The sequence below is a fragment of the Astatotilapia calliptera genome, chromosome 19 (assembly GCF_964374335.1).
Source record: "Astatotilapia calliptera chromosome 19, fAstCal68.1, whole genome shotgun sequence".
Lineage (NCBI taxonomy): Eukaryota > Metazoa > Chordata > Actinopteri > Cichliformes > Cichlidae > Astatotilapia > Astatotilapia calliptera.
This window is the reverse complement of record NC_137440.1, coordinates 7,355,680-7,378,114: the sequence shown is the minus strand read 5'-3', so window position 1 is coordinate 7,378,114 and position 22,435 is coordinate 7,355,680. Positions and strand designations below refer to the sequence as shown.

The following is a 22,435-nucleotide window of genomic DNA, read 5'->3' as shown; positions in this document are numbered from 1 at the left end:
TAGCATAAAGAGTAAAACCTGGGTACGCTAGCTTGACTTGTTAGTAAACACTCAGAGACAGACCGACAGATACAGGATTTTTTTTTAGACTGATGTTGATATTTTAACCCTTCAAGCTCTTTTTCTGACCTTAGTGGTTTCTGTCATATTTCAGGACTGCTTATAGAACAAAATTATTGGGTGCACATCAGACGTTAGCATAGCTGGTCTCTGCTTATGCAGCTACCCTTGAAAAAATAACAGAAACTGCTTCTAATGGTCATCAAACCACATCCTTATTGATTTATACTGAGATGCTAAAATTCGTCATTATCTGTACGGGGGACGCTGTCAGATGTCATCTTTTTGGGGGTAGAATTAAGACTAGAGATGGCACGATACCACTTTTTTATGTCCGATACCGATACCGATATCATAAATTTGGATATCTGCCGATACCGATATGAATCACTAACGTAATATCGGATCGGTCCATCTCTAATTAAGACGCACGAAAAAACATTTCCTCAACATTTGTTATGCAGTTACTTATTCATGGATCATTTGCTAAGATCAGTTGCGGATCGGATCGCGAGTCGTCGTCACCATTTTACGCTCTGTTGTCATCAGTTGCAGAGCGCCCTCTTGTGGACTAACTATACAACGTCAGCACTGATATAATGGTTAAAGTGTGTTTTCTTTGTCTCTTCTTTACTTTTTTAATTGTTATTTATATGCCGTTATAAATGCTGATTCTTATATGTTGCCAAATAGCTAATATAAACCAATTTTTACTGTGCTTTACTGTGAGCAGCTCTAATGCTAACTTTTAACAGATATATGAAGGGGGCTTTCAGTTTTTAGGTTTAATCAAGATAATTCTTTTTTTTTTTTTTTTTTATAATTTCTGCTACAAATAGCATTTTGTGCAATTTATTGTTCACGGTTTGTTTCCCTTAAACAAGCAAAATCATATTAGGAGAAATGAAAACACACTGATGAGGCTTCAAAAAATAAGATATCAGATATGATACACTTGGCAGTACGGGGTTAAAAGGGAACTATTACGCTCTTTTATAAGTCCAAGTTATTATTTTTGGACTCTAGCTTTGCATGAATCACAGTTCAAGAAATCCTGATTTATCCTACGTACTGTAGTTTATCTTCCATCTGAAAAAAGCTTTTTTACCTTCAACCTTTTCTCTAAAGAGAAGGTCGAACAAGAGGTGGGACAAATAGGCTTCTGTGCTCAGAGCCAGAGCTGTGAGTCTGGGTTGAGCATATTAAGGATAGCCACTTTGAATGACATCACAGAGAGCCAAGAACAAAACAAGACAGTCAGAAACAGATTATTTAGAGCAGTCGCACTAATCCCTGTGAGCCTTTAGCTCATTACTTTTGGTCTCTTACAGTAATTATAATCCAGGTAGGGATGTGCATCTTACCATTTCTCTCTGAATGCCAAGATTGTCTGAATGTCTAACATGTAGACGAGTTTGCGATTATCTCTTCGGCCCCACCCTGCTGGCTCCCACTGTGTGCAGGACATAGCCACTATGTGTGTCTGTGTGTTTTGTGCAAAATCCAGCTTTCCGACTCCATAATTAAAGGGTTGTGCATCTCAAAATGGAAACGATGCATTTTTAGAAAAGAAAATATTATTTGAAAGCCATAATGCAGTTCTTGGAAAACAAACAGACTTTTAAAACCACGATAAGGTTTCAGCTGTAAAGGCTGTTATACAGTCTGAGGTTGGGTTTTTTTTGGTACATAAAGAAGTATTGTTAGGTTATATCAAGTAGAAACCTCAACTATCGAAACATTTTTTAATTGTAGCCTCTAAATCATTTCTACTTGTGCGGCGCTCATATAAATGGTCTTATAAGGTAGTGCAGGGAAAGTTCTTATTGCATTTTTCTATAATCTTTGCTTCGTTTTTGTAAAGCTAATCTCCCTGTTCTCTCCTTTTTTTTTCATAACTCTGAGTAAATCTCCTGTAAAGCTCCTGGCATGTTCTATCAGATATTACTTTTCATGCCTCTGAAATTGTGGTCAGGGCCCTTTTTCTCATTTTCCTCCAGTCAAGAAGTCTGGTAAGTGGACATGTTTGTTTCAGGACCCCACCTGAAGGGTCTGAGCCGGCAGACCCTGACATAAACAGATCTATCAAAAAGCAGACCCGAGCCATCGTTTTTTTCCCCAGCAGTCAGATAAATGGCGGGAGGATGCCGAGCCCAAGGGCTCAGCGGAATGACCGCAGATCCAGAAATGGAGCTTGTTGATGGATGGAGATGTCCACCCCACCTCGCCACTCACTCGCCCACCTCTGCATCCTCCTTCATTCATCTTTGTTACCTCTCGCTTCCTCCCGTGCGCAGCCACAGGCCTGCTGTTTGTAAAAGTCACTGACATTGGTCTGGTCCCGAGATGTGTGATGTTTCCCAAAAAGGGTTTTATCTCAAGTCACTGAATGTTGTTCTTTAAACTTCAAAGCGGTTTTAAATTTGACTGGATTTTGCACTGGATGTATTTTTGTCAGTTTTTGTTTTTTTTCACCCCCCAAAAGAGTGTCAAGATTTTCAGTGTGTCACGAGAAAAGATTTCTTTTGAATATATTTTATGTTTCAGGGGCTGGTTCATTTTCAAAAACATCAAAAATATTAGGACTGTTTGAATAAATAATAAAGAGTCAAACTGATCTGAAAAAGGAATTACTTATTCATTATTTAGTTAAAAAATATTTGGTCAAAGATCACGGTTAGATTTCTCTTTTCCCTCTGTCTTTATTTGAATGCCTGTCACCAAACTCTTTTTCAGAGACTATAACAGTTTATTCTTTTGTACCCAAGCAGGTGTCCTTGGATTCCAACTCTTCCATGAACTCAAACACGCCGCTGGTCAGGATCGCCCGTCTGTCGTCCAGCGACGGCCCGATGCTCGCCAACGTCTCGGAGCTGGAGCTGCCGTCCGACCCCAAATGGGAGTTCCCTCGGACACGGTGAGGAAAAAAGCACACTGCACGCGCTCAAAAAAAATTATTCAGTCAAGTAAATTATATTTCACACTTTACATTGTGCTTATGTGACAAAATTACATGTGAAATTTACATGTAATCAAATTACTTAAAGTCTTATGAGTATACACACTGAACTCCAAGTCTGAAATCTGGCCACTTGTTTCAGGCTAACTCTGGGTAAACCTCTGGGAGAAGGCTGCTTCGGCCAGGTGGTTATGGCTGAGGCTGTTGGCATCGACAAAGAGAAGCCCAACAAGTCGCTCACTGTTGCTGTGAAAATGTTGAAAGGTAAGTAATCACTGTGGCTACCCTGCAGGAATGAATACATGACCTTGGCAGTGACAGTGCTACCATGCTCGCTGTTGTTCTGTTTGTCTTGTGTACTGGATTTGCGTTGGTTTGATTGCTTCGGTTCGTATTTTCGTCAGTACAAATGCTCCATTGATTTTCTTATCTCAGATGACGCCACAGATAAAGATTTATCAGACCTGGTGTCAGAAATGGAGATGATGAAGATGATTGGGAAACACAAAAACATCATCAACCTACTCGGAGCCTGCACACAGGATGGTGAGCGCAGAGTGCAGTAACAACAGAATTAATGCAGGACTTAACCATTGCCATGAAAGTCATATTTGTTCTCTGTTTCCCGTGCAGGTCCTCTGTATGTCCTGGTGGAATACGCCTCCAAAGGCAACCTGAGGGAGTACCTGCGTGCACGGCGGCCACCGGGCATGGACTACTCCTTCGACACGTGCAAAATCCCCGATGAGCAGCTCACGTTCAAAGACCTGGTGTCCTGTGCCTACCAGGTTGCCCGAGGCATGGAGTATCTTGCGTCACAGAAGGTTAGCCACGTTGCTTCACTTTAACTCAGTTATCATATAAAAGGATGCTTTGGCCTGCACTTAACTTCTCAATCAGACAACCCCCTATGAGCAAGCACTTGGCAACAGTGAGAAGGTAAAACTCCCTTTTAACAGGAAGAAATCAAGTCCATTACAGCAATGTGTTAATTGCGAAATTGAAAGATAATTAGATTAGTGAATTAAAACTCTAAGTTTAAACTAAATTTGAGGCTTTTAAAGTTCAGTTTGTGCGTTTCATAGTGCAAAGTAAAACTTGTCAACTTGCATCAGTGTTTCAGTATATTTGCGTGTATGCGTGAGTGCAATGCGCCGTGTGTTTGATGCATTTGTTCTTCTTCCCTCAGTGCATCCACAGAGACCTGGCAGCCAGAAACGTCCTTGTGACGGAGGACAACGTTATGAAGATCGCCGACTTCGGTCTCGCCAGAGACGTGCACAATATAGACTACTACAAAAAGACCACAAATGTGAGGCTCATTCCTTCAGTGCTGTCCTTTAGGAAAATATTATGTGTTTGAAGCGATACGATGGGATGGTATTGAATACAGCAGCAGCTTATTACATATGGCTGAAAGTCTTTTCTTTCAGTGTCACGGTCGGGTCGCATCTCAAAAGTAGAATTGAGCAGATTGAGCAAAATTAAAAGTGTATATGCGGATTCCACAGTGTTGATATGAATGTGTTTTCAAGCAAAGGCGTTGCTGCGAATGAAGCACCGAAATGGTCATCAGATTTCTGAAGCTAGCTGAAGTTCAAGCTGTGGTGGTGGCAGCGCGACTAGGCTGAAGTTTGTGTGTTTGTGTGAGTGTTTGGTTGTCAGCTCCGTACAGAGTGCTTCTGCTGACCCAAGCGTTTCTGTCTCCTTTGTTTCAGGGTCGTCTCCCCGTGAAATGGATGGCTCCAGAGGCTCTCTTCGACCGGGTCTACACGCACCAGAGCGATGTGTGAGTTTGCACAAACTAACCGTCACATACCAACTGCCCAGTCGCGTGTAAGCGAGTGCACCGGCGGAATCCGGGTGTTGAAATATCGTGACTGAGCGTGTTAGCATCAACCGTGTGCGAACATGGAATCATAACATTCCCTTTCCAAATATCTGCGGTTCACCTGATAACCCCCGAGGTTCTCGCGTATTAGCCGCGGCGCATTCCTGCATTTGTTCTTTTAATCTCTATCCAACGACAGCAGAGAGAGATAGGAACACAACAGAGTCCCGACATCTTAGTGCTGTTTTATCAGTGAAAATCCAACCTGCCCCAGAGCAGGAGGAGATAAAGAGGGTCAGTGGATTTATCACAAGGTGTTCCCTCGGGGCACTTTCCCCACAGCACTTCAAAAGGAATCTGGGCAGCAGAGACAGTTTTCACAACCTCTGATTGCTTCCGTGTTGGCCACGATCAAGAGAAGAAAGGTGAGGAGGTGAGGCGGCCTGCCTTGCAGTAGCTGTAACATACCACCCCCCACCCCAAAACGTCTTCTCAACCCCCAAGCCCCGCCGGCTACAGCCAGACGCCGTGTCCCCAGCACAGCCATCCAAGCCAAACACAGGCCCCTGTCAACACTGGCTCGCCGTGTGATTACACTAGACTGGGAACAGGCCGAGGGGAGAATCAGGCTTCTCTGTTATTTCAGCAGGTCTGGATTACACAGTCAATCCTCCCGCCAAACCTCCTCCTCCTCCTTTTATACAGTAGTCGCTCTGAAGCCAGTTTACTCTCACACACCCTGGGGGACCTTGACTTTTGACTCGCAATGATTTCTTATTTTTCCCCCTTTTTTTTTAGGAAATATGATGGCGAATCAATTAAAAAACAATGAAAAAACTGTAGTGCATATTGTTTCTCCTGTCAGATTCATGCTTGTTGAAACCCTCCTGGCTCATTTACAGCTGTAAAGGCAGAAAACACAGTGGCAACATTTGGGAGCCATTTTTATAGGATTTTTGTCCTTTCGCACATTTTTCATTTTTCAAGAAAACGTGTAAGTCGTCATTAACATCACCAGTTCTCTTTTCGACTTCAAACACCAGAGTTATTTAGTGCAGATAGAGGCTCAGCCAGCACTGCGGCCGCTGCCAATGTCACGGAGGTGAGGATTTTATTTTGGACAGCTTCGGAGGTGTCAGCCTATAAAAGCTGCAGTGGAGAAATCTCACTGCAGCTTCACAGTGACGCACTAGCCCATTAAAAGCAGGGAAGGTGGGGAAGGTGTGGGCCAAAAGCAGCTGGGTTGTAAAAGCAGGTATGATTAAGACTAAAGCTTTTGGCACTGACACGTTTGCAGAAATGATTTTAAAGGGAAAGAAACTTACCTGTAACTAAATAAACGAATTAATGTCCAGTAGAACAGTAAATGTAATGCTGGTAGGCTTAGAGCAAAGATATGGTCACAGATAGAGTAGATGCCATTCTTTTCATTTAAGCCAGGGGTGTCCAAACCCAGGCCTCGAGGGCCGGTGTCCTGCAGGTTTTAGATGTGTCCTTGCTCCATCACAACTTTAAATGGCTAAATTTCCTCCTCAACATGTCTTGAAGTTCTCCAGAGGCTGGTAATGAACTAATCATGTGATTCAGGTGTGTAGACCCAGGGTGAGATCTAAAACCTGCAGGGACACCGGCCCTCGAGGCCTGGAGTTGGCCAAGCCTGAATTAAGCAATGTCAATATCTTTAGATGAAGATGCAATTCTAAGTCCCCCTATGAAACATTTTAGCACAGCTTTTCCAAAAACCAAGGCTTGCTTTGGATTAAAATTATTAGCCCCCATGATGCTGATACTCAATTGTATATGTCCTCCTGAGCAGTCCCAGCCTATTCTTCTTTTGTGAATCTCTCGAGCTCCTCCAAACTTCCTGCACAGACCCTGGTCGTCAGTTCACCCCACAGTCAATGACACTCACTGTAGACTTCACCAGGACTGGGACACTCCTCAGTGACGTGTGTTGCTGTTTTCTTTCAAAATCTTCACATATCCTTCCTTTATGATTCCTTCTACTGTGAACATAATACTCCCACCACCGTGTTTGACTGTGAGGACGGTGTTCTTGGGGTTGTTCGCCTCTCCCTTCTTCCTCCAAACACAAGCAGTGCCTCTATGATCAAATGGCTTTATTTTTGTCTCATCTGACCAAAGCATGTTTTTCCAGTATGCAGTATCTTCCTCCAGGTCATCCTTAGCATAGTTGAGTCTGGGTTGATGGTTTCTCTTCTGCAGAAGTGGACTTTTTCTCGCAGTCCATTCCTGTGCAGAGTTTGTGTGCGATTGTCTTCTTTGCGTTCTGGTGTTCTGGGATTATTTGACACTTCTCTCAAAGAGTCTTTGAAATCTTCTGCTCCCTACCTCTGCCAGGCTCGTTCTGTACGGTGTGGCTCTCTTTGAGTTTCTTGGTGATACTTCTCACTCCAAATCTTGTCACTTGGAAACCCTCTGATAACTTTTTATGTCCACCTCCTCTAAACCAATTCCCTTTTTGTTGGCACGATGCTTTCACAGCGACAGCTAAAAACCCTTACTGAAGTTTTTATACTGTATATAAATAGAAAGATACATTTTACAAGCGCTGAGCATTACAGAGTTAAAGCACATCCTGTAGTGGTTTATGCTATAGCTCAGTAAAAGTAGTATGTTTAGATATACTATGTTAAAAAGACACATGGGAAAAAGCCTTTCAATAATTTTGCACTTATCTGCTCACAATATTACTCAAAACTTCTTTAACAAAGTCGGTCATTATATTGCGACGCTGATATATTCTAACAGCCTTCATTTTCTTAATTTGACTCATGCCGCTGCTTATATGAGTGGCTGACGTTTATTAATGTCTGCTGTAAGAATACACGATCAGTGGTGTGTTGATTGGTATCATGTGCAAATATTCTTTATTAAAAGTGTCTACAGGACTGAAATCACAGATGGATACCATTCGTCAGAGTCTATTATTAGCCCCAGAAACAGATGATGTTGTTTTTCCGTATAAGTCACGAAGAGAGTCGGTGCTGAATATGAAAACAGCAAGAAGCAATGCTTGGGCAACAAATAAAGCCAATAAAGTTGTGGCTGACTTTTCATTAACTCTCGTCTCCAACCACCTAGCACATGCAGTACTGCCAGATTGTCAGTAACAGGTTTGGTATGATTGGTGAAGAGAAAATCCAAGCAAATAACGAGTTCCCCACTAACGAAATTAGTAGTGGTAGCATGGCCTTTTTGCTACTAAGGCAGCATTGTTCCTCTTCGTCTGTTCGCACATGTACTTTCAGTGGCTTTTCATCGCCCAACAAGGCTGATTGATGAACACATTTGAAGTCGATAGATATTGCCACAGCTATCATTGAACCAGCACACCAAATGCAGGATTATATTCATTCCTCTCCAAAGTGATTATCCTTCTAAATCTCACTAAATCAGCCATCGGTGATGCTTGCATTGAGATTCCGAGACTGTCAGCTCCCGTTGCTGCAGGTGCCCAAATGAAGTGTTTATATCTTCATTGCCTTCTTCTCCTGTTAGTCACCTAATAGCCTGTGAATATTCATTCCTAGCAACCATCAATAAATATAAGCAGCCTCTCTTTTCTGCTCTTCCTTCTGATTCCGACTATCCTGCTGTGACACTGAACACCTGATTTGTTGACATGTTTCCCTCTCTTTGAATATTGATGTCTCTTTTTCACCACAGTCGTCTCTCAGGCTTTCATCCGACTCTCTCCCTCTCTGTCTCAGGCGTGCGCCGTATTCGGATTTAAGACCAGCCGGCTAAGCCAGTGTAGCGGCCCTTTTTTTTCATTTATTCACCCTCTGGACCAGAGCGCGGATAATTAGATTAGACCTAGCGAGAGCTGCAATAGAAGGAGGGGACTCATTCTGATTCACTGGACGAATAGCCAAACAATAGTATGCTGAGTTAATAGACTGCCCGTTATATGATTACTGTCCCTCATTTTTTAGACATTAAGAAATAATACGGGGGTTCATTGGAGCTGCTGCCACCGAGAGACAAAGAAAGAGAGATGATGGCTTGGTTTAGATAGCAGCTGCGCTTTAACGCTAGATGCTGTATAATAAGTTTTCCCATTTATCTCTGCTTCTCCCTTCAGGTCAGGCCTGTGTTGGTGTTGTGGAAACATCATTATCTGCGTCCATAGTTAATAGCTGCCTATTTACCACAAGATTTTTGTGCACGCTTCGTTTTTTTGTGTTGTTTTTTTTCTTGAGCCATCAAAACAACGAACTGATGATTACATCTCCTTCTTTCGTTTACTCGTCTTATTTCTTGCTTGAGGCAAGAGAAGTAGATTTTTTTTGTTTGTTTACAAATATTGACCAGCTGTCTGAAACAATAAGAATTTCAAATGGATTTTTGCAAATTGAGTGCAGTTAACATTACCGAGGATCGATTTTTCCTTCAAACAGATCGATCGGTGGACAGAGCGCATCTGTGTGAACTATGACTGCCTTAGACCGCGGCGTCGCTACGACCTCTGATCTATATTCCTCGTGTGTTTGCGCTGCTGTTTAGGTGGTCTTATGGGGTACTGCTGTGGGAGATCTTCACCTTGGGAGGCTCGCCGTACCCAGGGATCCCAGTGGAAGAACTCTTTAAACTGCTGAAGGAAGGACATCGAATGGACAAGCCTGCCAACTGCACCCATGAACTGTAGGTGTCTGCATGAGTATAAGTGTGTTGCCTTTGTTTACAGGAGGCTGTCCAGATGAGCCAAACAACAGCAGGTTACACCAGGGCCCTGTTATGTTCCTCAGTAATATTCTGTTTATCTGTCATACTGTCATACATTTGCTGACATTCCCAGAAAGCCATAACTTTATACCTCTTTTTTGAAGTGTTTTTTGTTAGGAGGGTTTCGATGTTTTAATGAGTTGTTCTGTCATTAAAATACTGTATTCATAATATGTTTGTATAAGGCAGGGGTGTCCAACTCCAGGCCTCAAGGGCCGGTGTCCTGCAGGTTTTAGATGTCCCCGTGATCCATCACAGATAAATACAACAAAATAAAATGATATGATAGGACGAAAACTGTGGTATTTTGTAAATATAATAATAAACAAGAATTTACTGTGTAATTGTGTAACTTTATTAGCAGCGTCCCCTTTTGAAATGTGCCAACAAGAGAGTAACGTCCTCCTCTCTGCCCCTTAATGCTCTCTGGTCACTATGGTAACACGTAAATATTTTTTTCAAAATAAGACACACAACTACAACACGGGAAAAGATCCAGGGAATCCAAGTTAATGATAAAAAAAACCCTGAAAACCTTAAATTTCACACCCGAGTCTCGTCTCTCACAGTACCAAACGACGGCCAGGGGGTTCGGACCGCTGTTGACCCAAGGTGATATCTAAAGCCTGCAGCACACCGGCCCTTGAGGCCTGGGGTTGGACACCCCTGGTATAAGGGAACCAAACAGCTTGTTGGCCCTGTACAATATAGATATGAGATCATTTTCAACTGTGAATCACTCAAAGCTAAGAATAAAAATAAGGAGCTGGAAATGAGCCTAATAGGGACCTTTTGTGTTATGTCTAGTCTGCTAAAAAAACCAAAACAGTCCATCTAAGACCGGAGAATGTAGTGAACGAGATGCAGTGTGACTAAATCCTCGCTGTTGGGATTCCAGGTACATGATCATGAGGGAGTGCTGGCACGCTGTGCCATCGCAGAGGCCGACCTTCAGACAGCTGGTAGAAGATCACGACCGGATTTTATCAATGACCTCCACAGACGTAAGTCTCCCTGCAAAGCTGCAGAACACACACAACACCAGAAATAAAAGCACACGCAGCTTATTGCGTCACCCAACCATAAAAACACTGCTAAAGAGTCGCAATGAGAGATTCTTTAGATGTTTGGGTGTATTTTTAAAGTTGCATGCGAGTGAACAATGTAAAGCAGCATAACATTTCCAAAGTATTTCATATTCTGAAGACCTGGAATAATACGCTAAACTTTTTTCCAATCATCTGACCACCAAAAAGTGAAAAAGTTTGACTGTGACACCAGAGTCTAACCTCTGACCTCTCCTCTGACAGGAGTACCTGGACCTGTCGGTGCCCTTCGAGCAGTACTCGCCCACCTGTCAGGACTCCAACAGCACCTGCTCCTCAGGGGACGACTCCGTGTTCGCCCACGACCCGCTGCCTGACGAGCCCTGTCTTCCCAAACAGCTTCCCAGTAACGGGGTGATTAGGACATAAAACCTGTGCCGGAGGAGGTCGGACATTAACCTCTTCTCACAGTTTGTGACAGAAATATCACCGCTCACTGACTCAAGCACCTCAAGATACGGAGAGGGACAAAAAAGAAAAAAAAGAAAACTCAGCATGCAATACTTCCACAGTGCTTCAGCTCTTTTTGATTTGTCTTAAACTCTCGGACAAAGCTCTGTTTCGTGTTTTCTTTTTCTCCTCATCCCCACGAACTCTCTTTAAACATTGAAGGATTTTTTTTTTCTTGCCGTTGAACCATGTTTGTGTTCTTCTTTTCAGAAATGAAATTATATTTTTGTACTCGGGCCAGTCTTTTGTTACAGACAATCTGTGGGGTGAAACCATTCCGTGCCTACTGGGATTAAACCTCCTGAGACTGGATTTAGGAGGAGGAAATGAAGGGCATTGATGAGTGACTTGTTGGTGATCCAGTGGGTGGGGGTCCTCCAATTTTCAGTTTGTTTTTTTTTACTACACGGAGCCCTTTTATCGCAATAAAGCGATCTGAAAGAAAATTGATGAACGAGATACCAGCAAAGCCAGCGTGAGCTCAATGACAGGATTTGTTCTTCCGCAGAGTTACTAGAAGACGTTCAGCAACAGAGAGGATCACGTGAGCGTTTCCTCGTGAACGTGTACGCCATCATCCGCATTTTAGCTTCCTGGGAAAAAGAAAAAGTGATAATCATGGAACAAATTTTCCTCATCAAAGATGAGGCAAAGCTTCAGGGCCATTCAGTAATAAGAACAGCGAGGTTATGAGGGGTTTTTTAAAAATGTATCTACAAAGTGATTTATTGTAAATATATAAATGCAAATATGTATCATAATGCTGTCCACAGCCGTGTACTTAAAAGACAAAAAATGACATTTTTTTAAGATATTGTTTTAGGATTGGAAACTTTGCAATCTAGGAGACACTGTCATGAACGTGTAAAACACTTAATCAGAAAAGGTTTATTTGAGTAATTAACGTGTATATTTGTAAAGATATTTATAGACTTAACATGTGGTTCTTAAGTTCGAAAGGTCTAGTTTAGGATTTTTAGTACTGTACGCAAAGATTTCTATTTCAATGGGTTTTTTCCTTTTGTTTTTGTAACTTATTTTACAACCAAACTGCGATATTATTTTCACAACTGGCAGACTCCTCTGGTTTCTGATCCATCTTTTTATTGGTTTGTTTACAGTTTAGAATGTATGACACGAAGATGATTTGTTTTGTTTTGTTTTGAGAGCGAGAGAGTGCGATTTGACTGCCGGAGGACGACTCATGAAGGCTGAAGGCTCCTGCTGAGGAGAACCGGATGTTTCCAATGAGTTCTGAGTTCTGGTTTAGAAAAGTTAGCGTTTGCCGTATCAAAGCGACGATTCACTCTTGCTGGGCAAGAAAAAGCAGGAGATGCGTACCGGGGAGACCTTCTAGTACTTAAACACATATTGAACATCAACAACAATGACTAGCTGTGAATCATAAGAAGCCTTCAGACCCTTTGTAAGGGAAAAAAAATCCTCCTGTTTGGACTGTTTTACTGTTCAGGCCATGAAAAGATTAATGTGTTTGCTTCTATTATTTCAGTTCAATTTATGTAATCACCAAATCACAACAGTCTTCTCGAGGTGCTTTATATTGTAAGGTGAAGAAACTACAATAATACAGAGAAAAACCCAACAATCAGAGCGAGCATTTGGCGACAGCGGGAAGGACAAACTCCCTTTTAACAGGAAGACTTCTGAGGCTGAGAGAGGGGCAGCCATCTGGATCAATTGTTCTTCCAAGTTTTGGCATTATAGTCATTTTTTACATCTGACCACAAAGGCTGGTGTCAGAGTAACATCTCACCTGCAAACATGAAGGTGTTAGCCTGTATTGACAGTTTTCTGTAGAGGGTTAGGGTTAAGATTAGCAGCTACGATGAGGGTTAGAAATGGGCTTCTTCATGTGTAATTGTTAAATGTCACTTGTTTCGTAGTCTAAAAATGACCAAAAAGAGGAATTCAAGTTGCATCGCCTGTAGCTGGTGTTGTTTGAAAAGATTTAACGTAATTATAGGGGGATTTTTTTTTTAAACATGCTTCTGAAGGCTTCAATTGCTTAACTCGTAAAGGTCACAGGGTCAGCGCTAACAAGCTTCAGTCTCAAAACTCTGAGCGCCTGTGTACACTTTCACGGATGAAAAGATCAGCTTGAAGGCAGAAATGTAAAGCTGTTGTCCTTTTGTGCTTGAGTGTGGGGGAAAAAAACACTCTGCCCAAACGCTTGAGATTTTATCGCTGCTCTGTAGTATTAATACTGAAATGAAGGCATGCTGTGCGACTTACAGATCACACGGCAACAAAAGAAACTATATATACAGTATATATATATATATATATATATATATAAATATATAAATATTGGTTTGTTGAATGAGACTCTGTGGTGGGTCCTTCTTCAATTTCCATTTGTTGAGAAAAGTGCCAAATTAGTCTTAAAAGTGTATTTTATCAAATTCTTCATATCTCTGAACCAAATACTGCACTGGTGAATGTAGGCGGGCAGAGGTTTACACGTGCAGGGAAGGATCATGGGATTTCCAAGATGGATGGATCCATCTTTTTATTTTGTTTTTGTTTTTCTTTCTTTTTTTTAATGCAGTCATCTGTCTAGCCGACTCCTCCCTCCCCCAAAAAAGCAAAAGCGTTGAAATGTTTACAGAATCTGTTTTCAGAAAAGTCACAAAAGGGAAAGCGACGTTCAAGTGGCATTGAAGGGTTCACTAACACATTTTACTCGCTGCTAAATGGAAAAGGTGCAGACACGCCGCTCTGCAAAGGCCTCGCTTCAGTGTGTGAGATGACTTTAAACATGTGGTCATCCCTCACCTCACCTGAAGTACTTTAAAGTGTGAAAATTCATATTTTAATTGATTGCTTCACTGGTAGAGCACTGAAACAAGGCCTTTGCGTAGTGAACAGCCACACAAAGTCGTAGTTATTTCTGTTTTCAGAACAGTTTTTGGCCCAAATCTGTAAAGTGCCTGGAAATAATTTAGGACATTGGTTCATTTTGATCACATTTTGAATGTATAATTACCAAAATAAAGTTCTCACTAGAAGCGGGCAACTATTAGCCTGATTTTTTTATTTCGTTTCTTTCCCAAGTGAACAAAACAAACAAAAAAGGCACTTCGGTAAAAGGTTGGATGGATCTAATGAAACAGATGATGTTTTGTTGTATTTATTCTTCCATGCTGGGTAAAAGCTTTCCCTATGGTGAGAGTATTTTTATTCTTAACTATTTCAGTTTTTCAGTGTTGTTATTCATTAAAGAGCCAGAAGAAGAAGAAGAAGATGATGATGTAGAGTAGTAATTGTACTAGATGCTGATGCTCCCCATCAGGATTTGCTCCTGGCATAGTTTATCTTTTATTTTTCATGTTATTTCTGTGTCCATGTCGAGCTTTTTACTCTTGACACTGATGGGCTCTCTCTGTTTCATCACTCTTAAAATGAATGTGTTGTATTTAAGACATGTCCCATTTTTGGCAATAACCAGGACCTCGTTTCCACGGTTTTGATTTTGAGTCATGTGATTTCAGCAACCTGTCAAACACATCTATTAAAGATAATAAATCTTCTATCAAATGTGACGGTGTTTCACAATTCAAATAAAATCGGAATCGGGAGTTTTAGTGGAGACGTTTCCGTATTATTGTGCAGAAGTATCTGCGACACATTAAAAACAACACATATATTTGAGTGAATATGGTTGCTTTGCTACTAAACTGAACAACCCCCACAGCCTCAGCAGGGAGCGACTCTTACTGTACTTACAGTCACGCGTTGACCTTTAAACGCTTGCGGTCACTGCTCGGATTTATTTATTTATTCTCCCGTTTCCGATCAGGAGGGGAGGGAGAGGGGTGTCATCTTAAGTATACGTCTTTCCTTCCCTATATTGCACAACTACACCCAAACATTCACGTCCTTTCTCACGTGGATTGTTTTTTTTCAGTAAGTTGTCAAGCAGCTCCGCACTATTTTCATTTTTCTCTACGCTTCATATAGTTCTAACCTCGCGATGAGTTAGTCCAGCATAATTTATAGTTTGAAATGCGCTTTTACGTTGCTTAAGTATGCACGAGTAGAGCTGTTTTGTAAGTATCGTTTTCATGCATTTGTTTTATTGCCGCCATTTTGCATTCTGCAGGGTTTGTTTGTCGGGGGTTTTGTGTTTTTTTGCAAAAGTTATCCTCAGATTTTTTTTTTGTTTTCACAATCCCGCACTATTTATTTTTCCTCCCTCTGTATTCATGTTTCTAACATAGAAAGGTGGAACTAACCATTTGGCATTATTTGATTTTTTTTTTTTTAGCGTGTGTGTAATTCATAGCTTTTGTTGTAACGTACCTGTTCTGCTCATGGTGAATCCTCTGTAACATTCCACCATCACACCCCCTCTGAGCAAACAAAACAACTTTCCACAACTCTCTCTTTATGTCTCTCTCTCTCAGTTTCTCTCTCTCTCTGTGTCTCTGTGCCTGACAAACTATGCTGTCAAAAAAAAAAAAAGTTTTCAATAAACAATATAATAGCGTTTGCTGTCAGCAGTGTGTCTGTCGCTAAGAGTATGAATTTGCAAAAACAAACTGTTCCTGTGGCAAAAAACGAGTCAAACATTAAAAAAACCCAGACAGATTTTATGATTCATGGTAGAAGTTTGGAAGTGTATGTCAATGAAATGGAGCTAAAATACCACAAAAGTACAAATGTCAGCATGTTTGTTTGCCCGCTGTCTCAGGTTGTTTCGTCTGAACGTTGTCAGTACAGACGCAGATTGCGGGACTTTTCCCTTCTACGCAAACTTACATAACTGAGGGATGAAATGCAAGACTTTAACAAAGACAAAGAAGTTGCTGCAAAGAAACACACTCACTGGAGACTTTACTACATCCATGTCACTAGTACCCAGTTCAGCCTTATTTTGCCTTCAGAAACATTCCTGACAAATTTTGCAGACTTGTCGGTTTACGTCCATGATATAAATCTTGTTTTCTACCACATCCCAAAGGTGGACTGAGACCGGATCACTGCGAAGGCCAGTTGCATTCAGCGAAGTCATTGTCATGCTTGAGAAACCAGTTTAAGGTAATTTGAGGTTTGTGACATGGTGCCTTATGTCAGGATAACACTGTGGTGTAAAGGACACTGTAAGCGATGCTCATTTAAACTGTGGCATTTAAACGATGCTCACGGGGTCAATTTGATGGCAACTTATCAACGATGAGGTAGCCATCATGGGGTAGCCAAGCTGATTTTACTCTAAAAGGAAACATAATTTACAAAATGACTATCATGCTATTTTTTATTATGAGATCATGAAAACAAAAATGTGTTACAAACATGAAAAGCCAACATTTTTTGTCATTTTTGTCACTGATTTCTACACAAATATACTTGTCTTTGCATGCAGAGGAAAATTGGCCAACAAAGACTTCAGCATTAGATATACTCAGTTTGTAGGGCCAACCCTTCAGGCCGTGTCACAAGCATGGCTAAAAATAAATATCCATGCATCCATCCTCTTCCATTTATCCAATTCAGGGTCACGGAGGGTCTGTAGCCGATCACAGGTACCATAGGTCGAGAGGCAGGGTACACCCTGGACAGGTCACCAGTCTGTCGTAGAGCCAACACATAGAAGCAGACAACCATTCTCACTCACATTCATATCTACGGGCAATTTAGATTAACTAATTAACCTAACCTCACTAACTGCATGTGCTGCAACAGTGCTAACCATTGCACCAGCGTGCTGCCATACTGTCTTTAGCAATACCTAAACACGGTTTTTCAGTCAAGTAAAAAGCAACTACAGATAACTGTCGTTACTGGATGGTATTGTTTCCTTCGATTCCCGAATATCTCCATCGACAAGTGGACACATTACTGTGTTATTATCTTATTTAAAGGAGCTTGAAGAGAAATAAGAGACCGAGCGTTTATGCCACTCTGCATAAAGAGACTCTTATATGTACAGAGGAGGATTATGGGAATTCGACCAACACAGAGACACACTTCCGTTGTCCAGCAACAATGGCGCTGTGTGAAAGTCAAATGCTGATTGATTAACAAGCCGAGTCAGCAAACCAAGGATGCCGAGCAAAGACAGTGACCGCACTGGTTATTGTGGTGATATTTAATTTGTAATAGAGTGCGTCCAGTTAGCTTTATGACAAAGAAATTCTTTGTATATTATGACCTCGTCTCCTCCAAGGTAGGGGCTAAACTTAAAGGTCCAAAACCAGTACATGCAGGTATGTAAATCAGCTGAATGTGAAGATGTGTTATTACAATTTAAATACAATAATTAATTGTTTTCTTCAGTAAAATGTGTATATTATCATGACATGGTATGTGTACAGCATGCAGAGAGGGAAACTAAAGATGCTGAGAATTTGAATAACACCTTTAAAGTGCAACAGGAAATGCAGTGAGCAGAGATTTTGTTGCCCCAGTTCCTGTTGATTCTGTCACACAGTGAACAAATTAGCCTCTCATAGCATCTTAACTGCTCTTTAATCAAGTAAAGTCTTTGCCTCTCTGTCTTTGTTTGCTGAGCATGGTTCCACGCCCTCCCTCGCCGCCTCACTGGCTGCAGCTCAGTAAATGGCTGGTAGGAGGGGAAGATTTTTTTCAGAGGGGTACTGAAGGCACGGCCAGGGTGGGAGGGCAAAGCTGGACAGTGACAGAGGGAGAGAGAGGGGTCTATGTATTCAGGCTTTTGGCCCTCAGCCCGTCTCAAGTGCGTCCTGAGGGGAACATCCTGCCCCTCGTTGGAACTTCCTCAGCCTGCTGAAGTGGCCCATTCATGGAGGTCTTGTGAGGGGGGCTTGTTTTTGCTGCTAAATGGATGTTTCTGTTTCAGAGGTGTTTGTGCTACTGGACGCTTTCCACTCCACGCCATCCCCCAGACACACATACTTACGCACACACCCTCTACCCCCACTTTTCTCCTCCTCCTCCTGTTGACTTCCCATTTCCCCTTCTTCTCCTTCTCCTTTTCCCTTCTGTTTCTCCTCCCTGCTCTCAGCTAACTACAGTCTCAGCTGCAGTTCATCAAACTTACACTCCCACTTTAGGCTCCTGTTAGACCTTTAATCCACCTCTCAGCACAGGAGGAGCTGGAGTCGAGGAGGGGTAACTGCAAAGCAGATATAAAGGGATGGATACTTGTTTCACTTCTCTAAAGCAGAAGTGGTGAGTCTGCTAATCAGCCAGCTACACATCTGTATCTTTTCATGTAAAACAGTGCACATGTTATCAAGTGTAAAATGATGAGAAACAGTTGCTTCAGGAAAAAGCTGCATTAAAGAACTGCATCTGTGGACTTCCAGTTTGGGCATCATTTACGTTTTGTTCCCTGAGACTGTTTAATCTGTGAGTCTGATAAGTGCTGCCGTCACATTAGGGGAAACAGTGGTTGGAGACAACAACAACATCAAAAGTACAATGAACTTGCCATTTCTTTGTCTTTCAAATGGCTGCTTTGAAGTCAACTTTGGTCACTCAAGAAGATAAAGCAACAATAACACAGTCAGTCTACTACGTGTCTATTAGTTTGTGATTAAAAACGGTCATATTGGTCAATTACAAGTAATCTGTCTGCAACAATATGGTGACGAACGGCAAAATCTGTTGCCGTCTACATACAATTTATTTTTCTGTGAATGTTCTGGCAAGACATTCAGAATCTCGCCAGAACTTCATAAATGTGAAAATAGTGATGTAGTTACTGTGTGATGGCAAATTAACTGCAAAATGGCATAGGCACTTGGCAAGCTTTCTGTTATATGGATATATAAACAGAATAGAACCATTTGGCAACCAGCTGAATTCAGTCCACTGTTGCAAAGAGATGTTGCACAGAAAAGTTGCACTCATTGGCACAGACTGACTCAGATTGTAACGAGTTGGCAGTCTTTCTCCATTTATAAATTAGACAATTACTCATTAACCTTTTCCCACTGGTCTGAGACCAGTCGTGGTCAGTTTGAAATGGCTATGACAGGTTGCCTCTCACCAGGCAAGCTCTGCAATTGCCTTGCTATCAAATATGGCTGCACAGAGCAGCGAGCAAAATCTACTGAGGAGAACTTTGAAATGTTACTAAAGCCCTATGATAAATAAATCATTTAGCCCAATTACATTTTTTTGCAGGTTTCCTATTTCAAAGGAGGCAGAAAGTTACCCGACATCAGGGCAATCTACCATGGTGACAAACCCTTGAAACTTTTCAAGAATTTGAGGGAAGTGCACCTCGGGATTGTTGGTTCACTGCCATGGAAACTGCTGACATTGTGAGTGTGTCACTTGGTTGATTCTTTGTGCCGTGGCTCCTGACTTCAAAGAAACAGCAGCGTCATCAGGCACGGGGATGCCCCAACCTTGATTTTGAGCATCATCACTGGTGTTACGAGTCGGTTGTACAGCTATGACACAGCTACCAAACAGAAACAGAGCCCATAGTCTCTGAGGAAAAAGAAGGCACACTAGTTAGGAAGGCAACAAACACATGAATTTGTACTCGAGGGTCAGTTTATCAAACCAGAGTTCTACTGTTGCAACAAACGCGCTCGTAAAAATGCACTGAGTGGCAGCGCATTAAAAACACGGATTTTTCCAAAACAAAAACACACAATCGTGCTCTCCGTCAGCTGAGATTTAGCTTTTCATCTTCCTCAGAAGAAGAAGCTGGAACCATCTTTCTCTAAAACTTTGCATTAAAAAAGGACCCTGCAGACTATTAGACAATTCTGCACACAGCTGTTTCTCTGGCAACACATAAAACCAGTTTCATTATGATGGATTCCAGATGTTAGAAAATGTTGAAAAGTTTATGTTGTCAAAAATTTCAATAGAATCGTCCTTTCAACAACTAGAGCAGTCATGAGGCAGGTCTTTGCAGTGCATGTCAACGCTCATTTAAATACCCAGGGTTGTCAATGAGCCCTCACAAATTTGCAAAGCTGAAGTTGAAGCAACTACCTTGAAGGATTAATTAAAGCCTCGGCGTAGGCCCAGAGTAGCTTCTAGCCCCCATCTTGAGACTGGATCTGTTTAATCCAGAACAGGCTAAATCTAGAGCTATTTTAAGACAAGTCTTTGCAACTAGGCTTGAACCTTGCCTGTGAAACCTTCCCAAAAAGAGATTAATCACTGCACAGAAAATATTCAATACGACAGTCAGATTAGTTCACTTGCCTCAAGATTTGAAGGAGACCACTGGGAGTCTCTAAAAGACACATGAATGAAAATAGCATAATAAGTCATGCAGTTACAACGTTACAGTGGCTAGCTACAGCATGATTAATCCCTTTCACGTAAATTAGCTCTGATAACTAATATTTAACAAACGTGAAATGAGTACAGCAGCAGAACTTTTGTATTTTTGTCCCTAAATAATGAAACCCATGGAGACCAGGAGGAAAGTTTTCTGGAAGATTCTCAGACCTCCTGACAGGCCAAACTGAGAGGCCTCGCCCGTGCTGAAAAGCTTGACCATTTTTATCGCTGTCTGGCTTCATGTGCTGCCAAAAAGTTCTTTAATTGTTTCCCATTCAGTCAAAGCCACAAAGCTTCACAAAGCGTTCCAGTATATACAAACTGTGGGTCTTTTTTTTTCCTTTTTTTTTTTTGCAGGCAACTGAAAATAATTGCACGTTTCAGGCTGGCTTTGAAAACGCAGCCTTATGTGTTTCGCACAGTTTGACTGTGAGTCAACATTGGGAGGAAAATCAAAGATGTCTGCGGAGCAGAGGGACTGTTTGTCTCATCATGAGGTCTCAGTGTCTGTTACATACGCTGTGTGCCTGTGACATTAGCATAATGTACATGTTTCTGCAAAATTTTTTGAATTGTGTGTGTGCGTTTATCTGTGTGCATCCAAGTCTGAAACACTACATGCGTGTGGGAGACTATAAGAATGACAGTTTGTTTTGTGAGTGCGCGACTGAGTTCCTGAAACTGGACCTTGGTATGTTGTCACTGTAAGTGTGCCAAATCAGCGATTAACTGCGCTCCCTCTGAGACAAGCGTGTAGCTGAGTGACATTTTGAAACAGGTGTGTGTAAAACAATCCGGTTTTCAGCACTCCTTGGAGAACTGCTGTCCCACTGAAAAGCAGGAATAGACTTGATGATAGTTTAGGGACCAACATAGGTTTGTCTTCGCTTAGCTAGATGCCCTTCTAAAAGCTGGCTTCTAGAGTGGCGGGCGCAGAAGCAACAATTGGTTAAAGAGGTAAAATAACTGTTTAAGTGATTAAAGAGCATTAAATGACAAAAAATCAATAATCTGTATAATATTTCAAACAAATTCAAATTTAAGTCTTACTGTGTGACTGAACGTAGCATAGATTTCATTTTTGATTGTGTTTTCTATTTCAGGAGAGAAGCTATCAGAGCTCCGCCCACAGTGCTTGAGGGACAGGTGATAATGAGGTAAGGACACACAGCCTGAACTTAGCTCATTGTAAACAGGGGTGAATGGATGGCTGGAAGGGTTTTTTGTTTTTGGAGTGCACAAACATTTGTGTTGGCATGTGTGTTGATCTGCCAGTGCAAAATTACCGATCATGATTCTGAAATTGCATTGACCGCATTGTTTGAACTGTGGAGAACTGTTTTGTATTTTATGTCATACATTATGTTTATATGACGAAGTATAAAGAGAGGCTCTCAGTCTTACCACAGAAAAAGTGTGTCATCATTAGGACAAAAGAACATGTTGTACGTCTCCAAAACTCTTGGTGGATATGTACTAACCAGTGCTTTGTTTAAAATGGATTAACTATTCAAGTCAATTCAGTTTTATTTATAGAGCGCCAAATCACAACATCAGTCGCCTCAAGGCACTTTATATTGTAAGGTAGACCCTATAATAATACATACAGAGAAAAACCCAACAATTATATGACCCCCTATGAGCAAGCACTTTGGCGACAGTGGGAAGGAAAAACTCCCTTTTAACAGGAAGAAACCTCTGGCAGAACCAGGCTCAGGGAGGGGCGGGGCCATCTGCGACAACCGGTTGGGGAGAGAGAAGGACGACAGCATAAAAGACATGCTGTGGAAGAGAACCAGAGATTAATAACAACTTCAGTGCAGAGAGCACAGTGCTAATGTTGCTAGCTGGGAAAGACAATACGTAAAATTCACATTATTTTTTTTAGAAAGCTACACACTATTTTTGTGAGGAAAAAAACTAGCTGGTAGCTGTCTCACTAGAGCAATAGATAAGCACCCAACAACTCCAAAAGTCTGTTTAGTAACACTTTCACCAAAGTGACCAGTGGTGGACTGCCTG

General features: G+C 41.6%; 1 protein-coding gene across 7 annotated transcripts in view; it reads left to right on the top strand.

Annotated features, from left to right (window-relative positions):
• fgfr3 (fibroblast growth factor receptor 3) overlaps positions 1-15,665 on the top strand; it is a 67,988-nt gene extending 52,323 nt beyond the window's left edge. For 6 of the 7 annotated variants that reach the window (XM_026151206.2, XM_080293784.1, XM_026151201.2 and 3 more), the window contains exons 10-18: positions 2,829-2,977; positions 3,162-3,283; positions 3,455-3,565; positions 3,653-3,843; positions 4,209-4,331; positions 4,738-4,808; positions 9,381-9,518; positions 10,498-10,603; positions 10,910-15,665. In XM_026151206.2, the coding sequence (XP_026006991.1) occupies positions 2,829-2,977; positions 3,162-3,283; positions 3,455-3,565; positions 3,653-3,843; positions 4,209-4,331; positions 4,738-4,808; positions 9,381-9,518; positions 10,498-10,603; positions 10,910-11,074 (1,176 nt within the window). In that variant the 3' untranslated portion in view covers positions 11,075-15,665. The remainder of the gene's footprint in view (positions 1-2,828; positions 2,978-3,161; positions 3,284-3,454; positions 3,566-3,652; positions 3,844-4,208; positions 4,332-4,737; positions 4,809-9,380; positions 9,519-10,497; positions 10,604-10,909) is intronic. The other variant, XM_026151204.2, reaches the window with a different exon arrangement.
• The last annotated feature ends 6,770 nt before the right edge of the window (positions 15,666-22,435 follow it).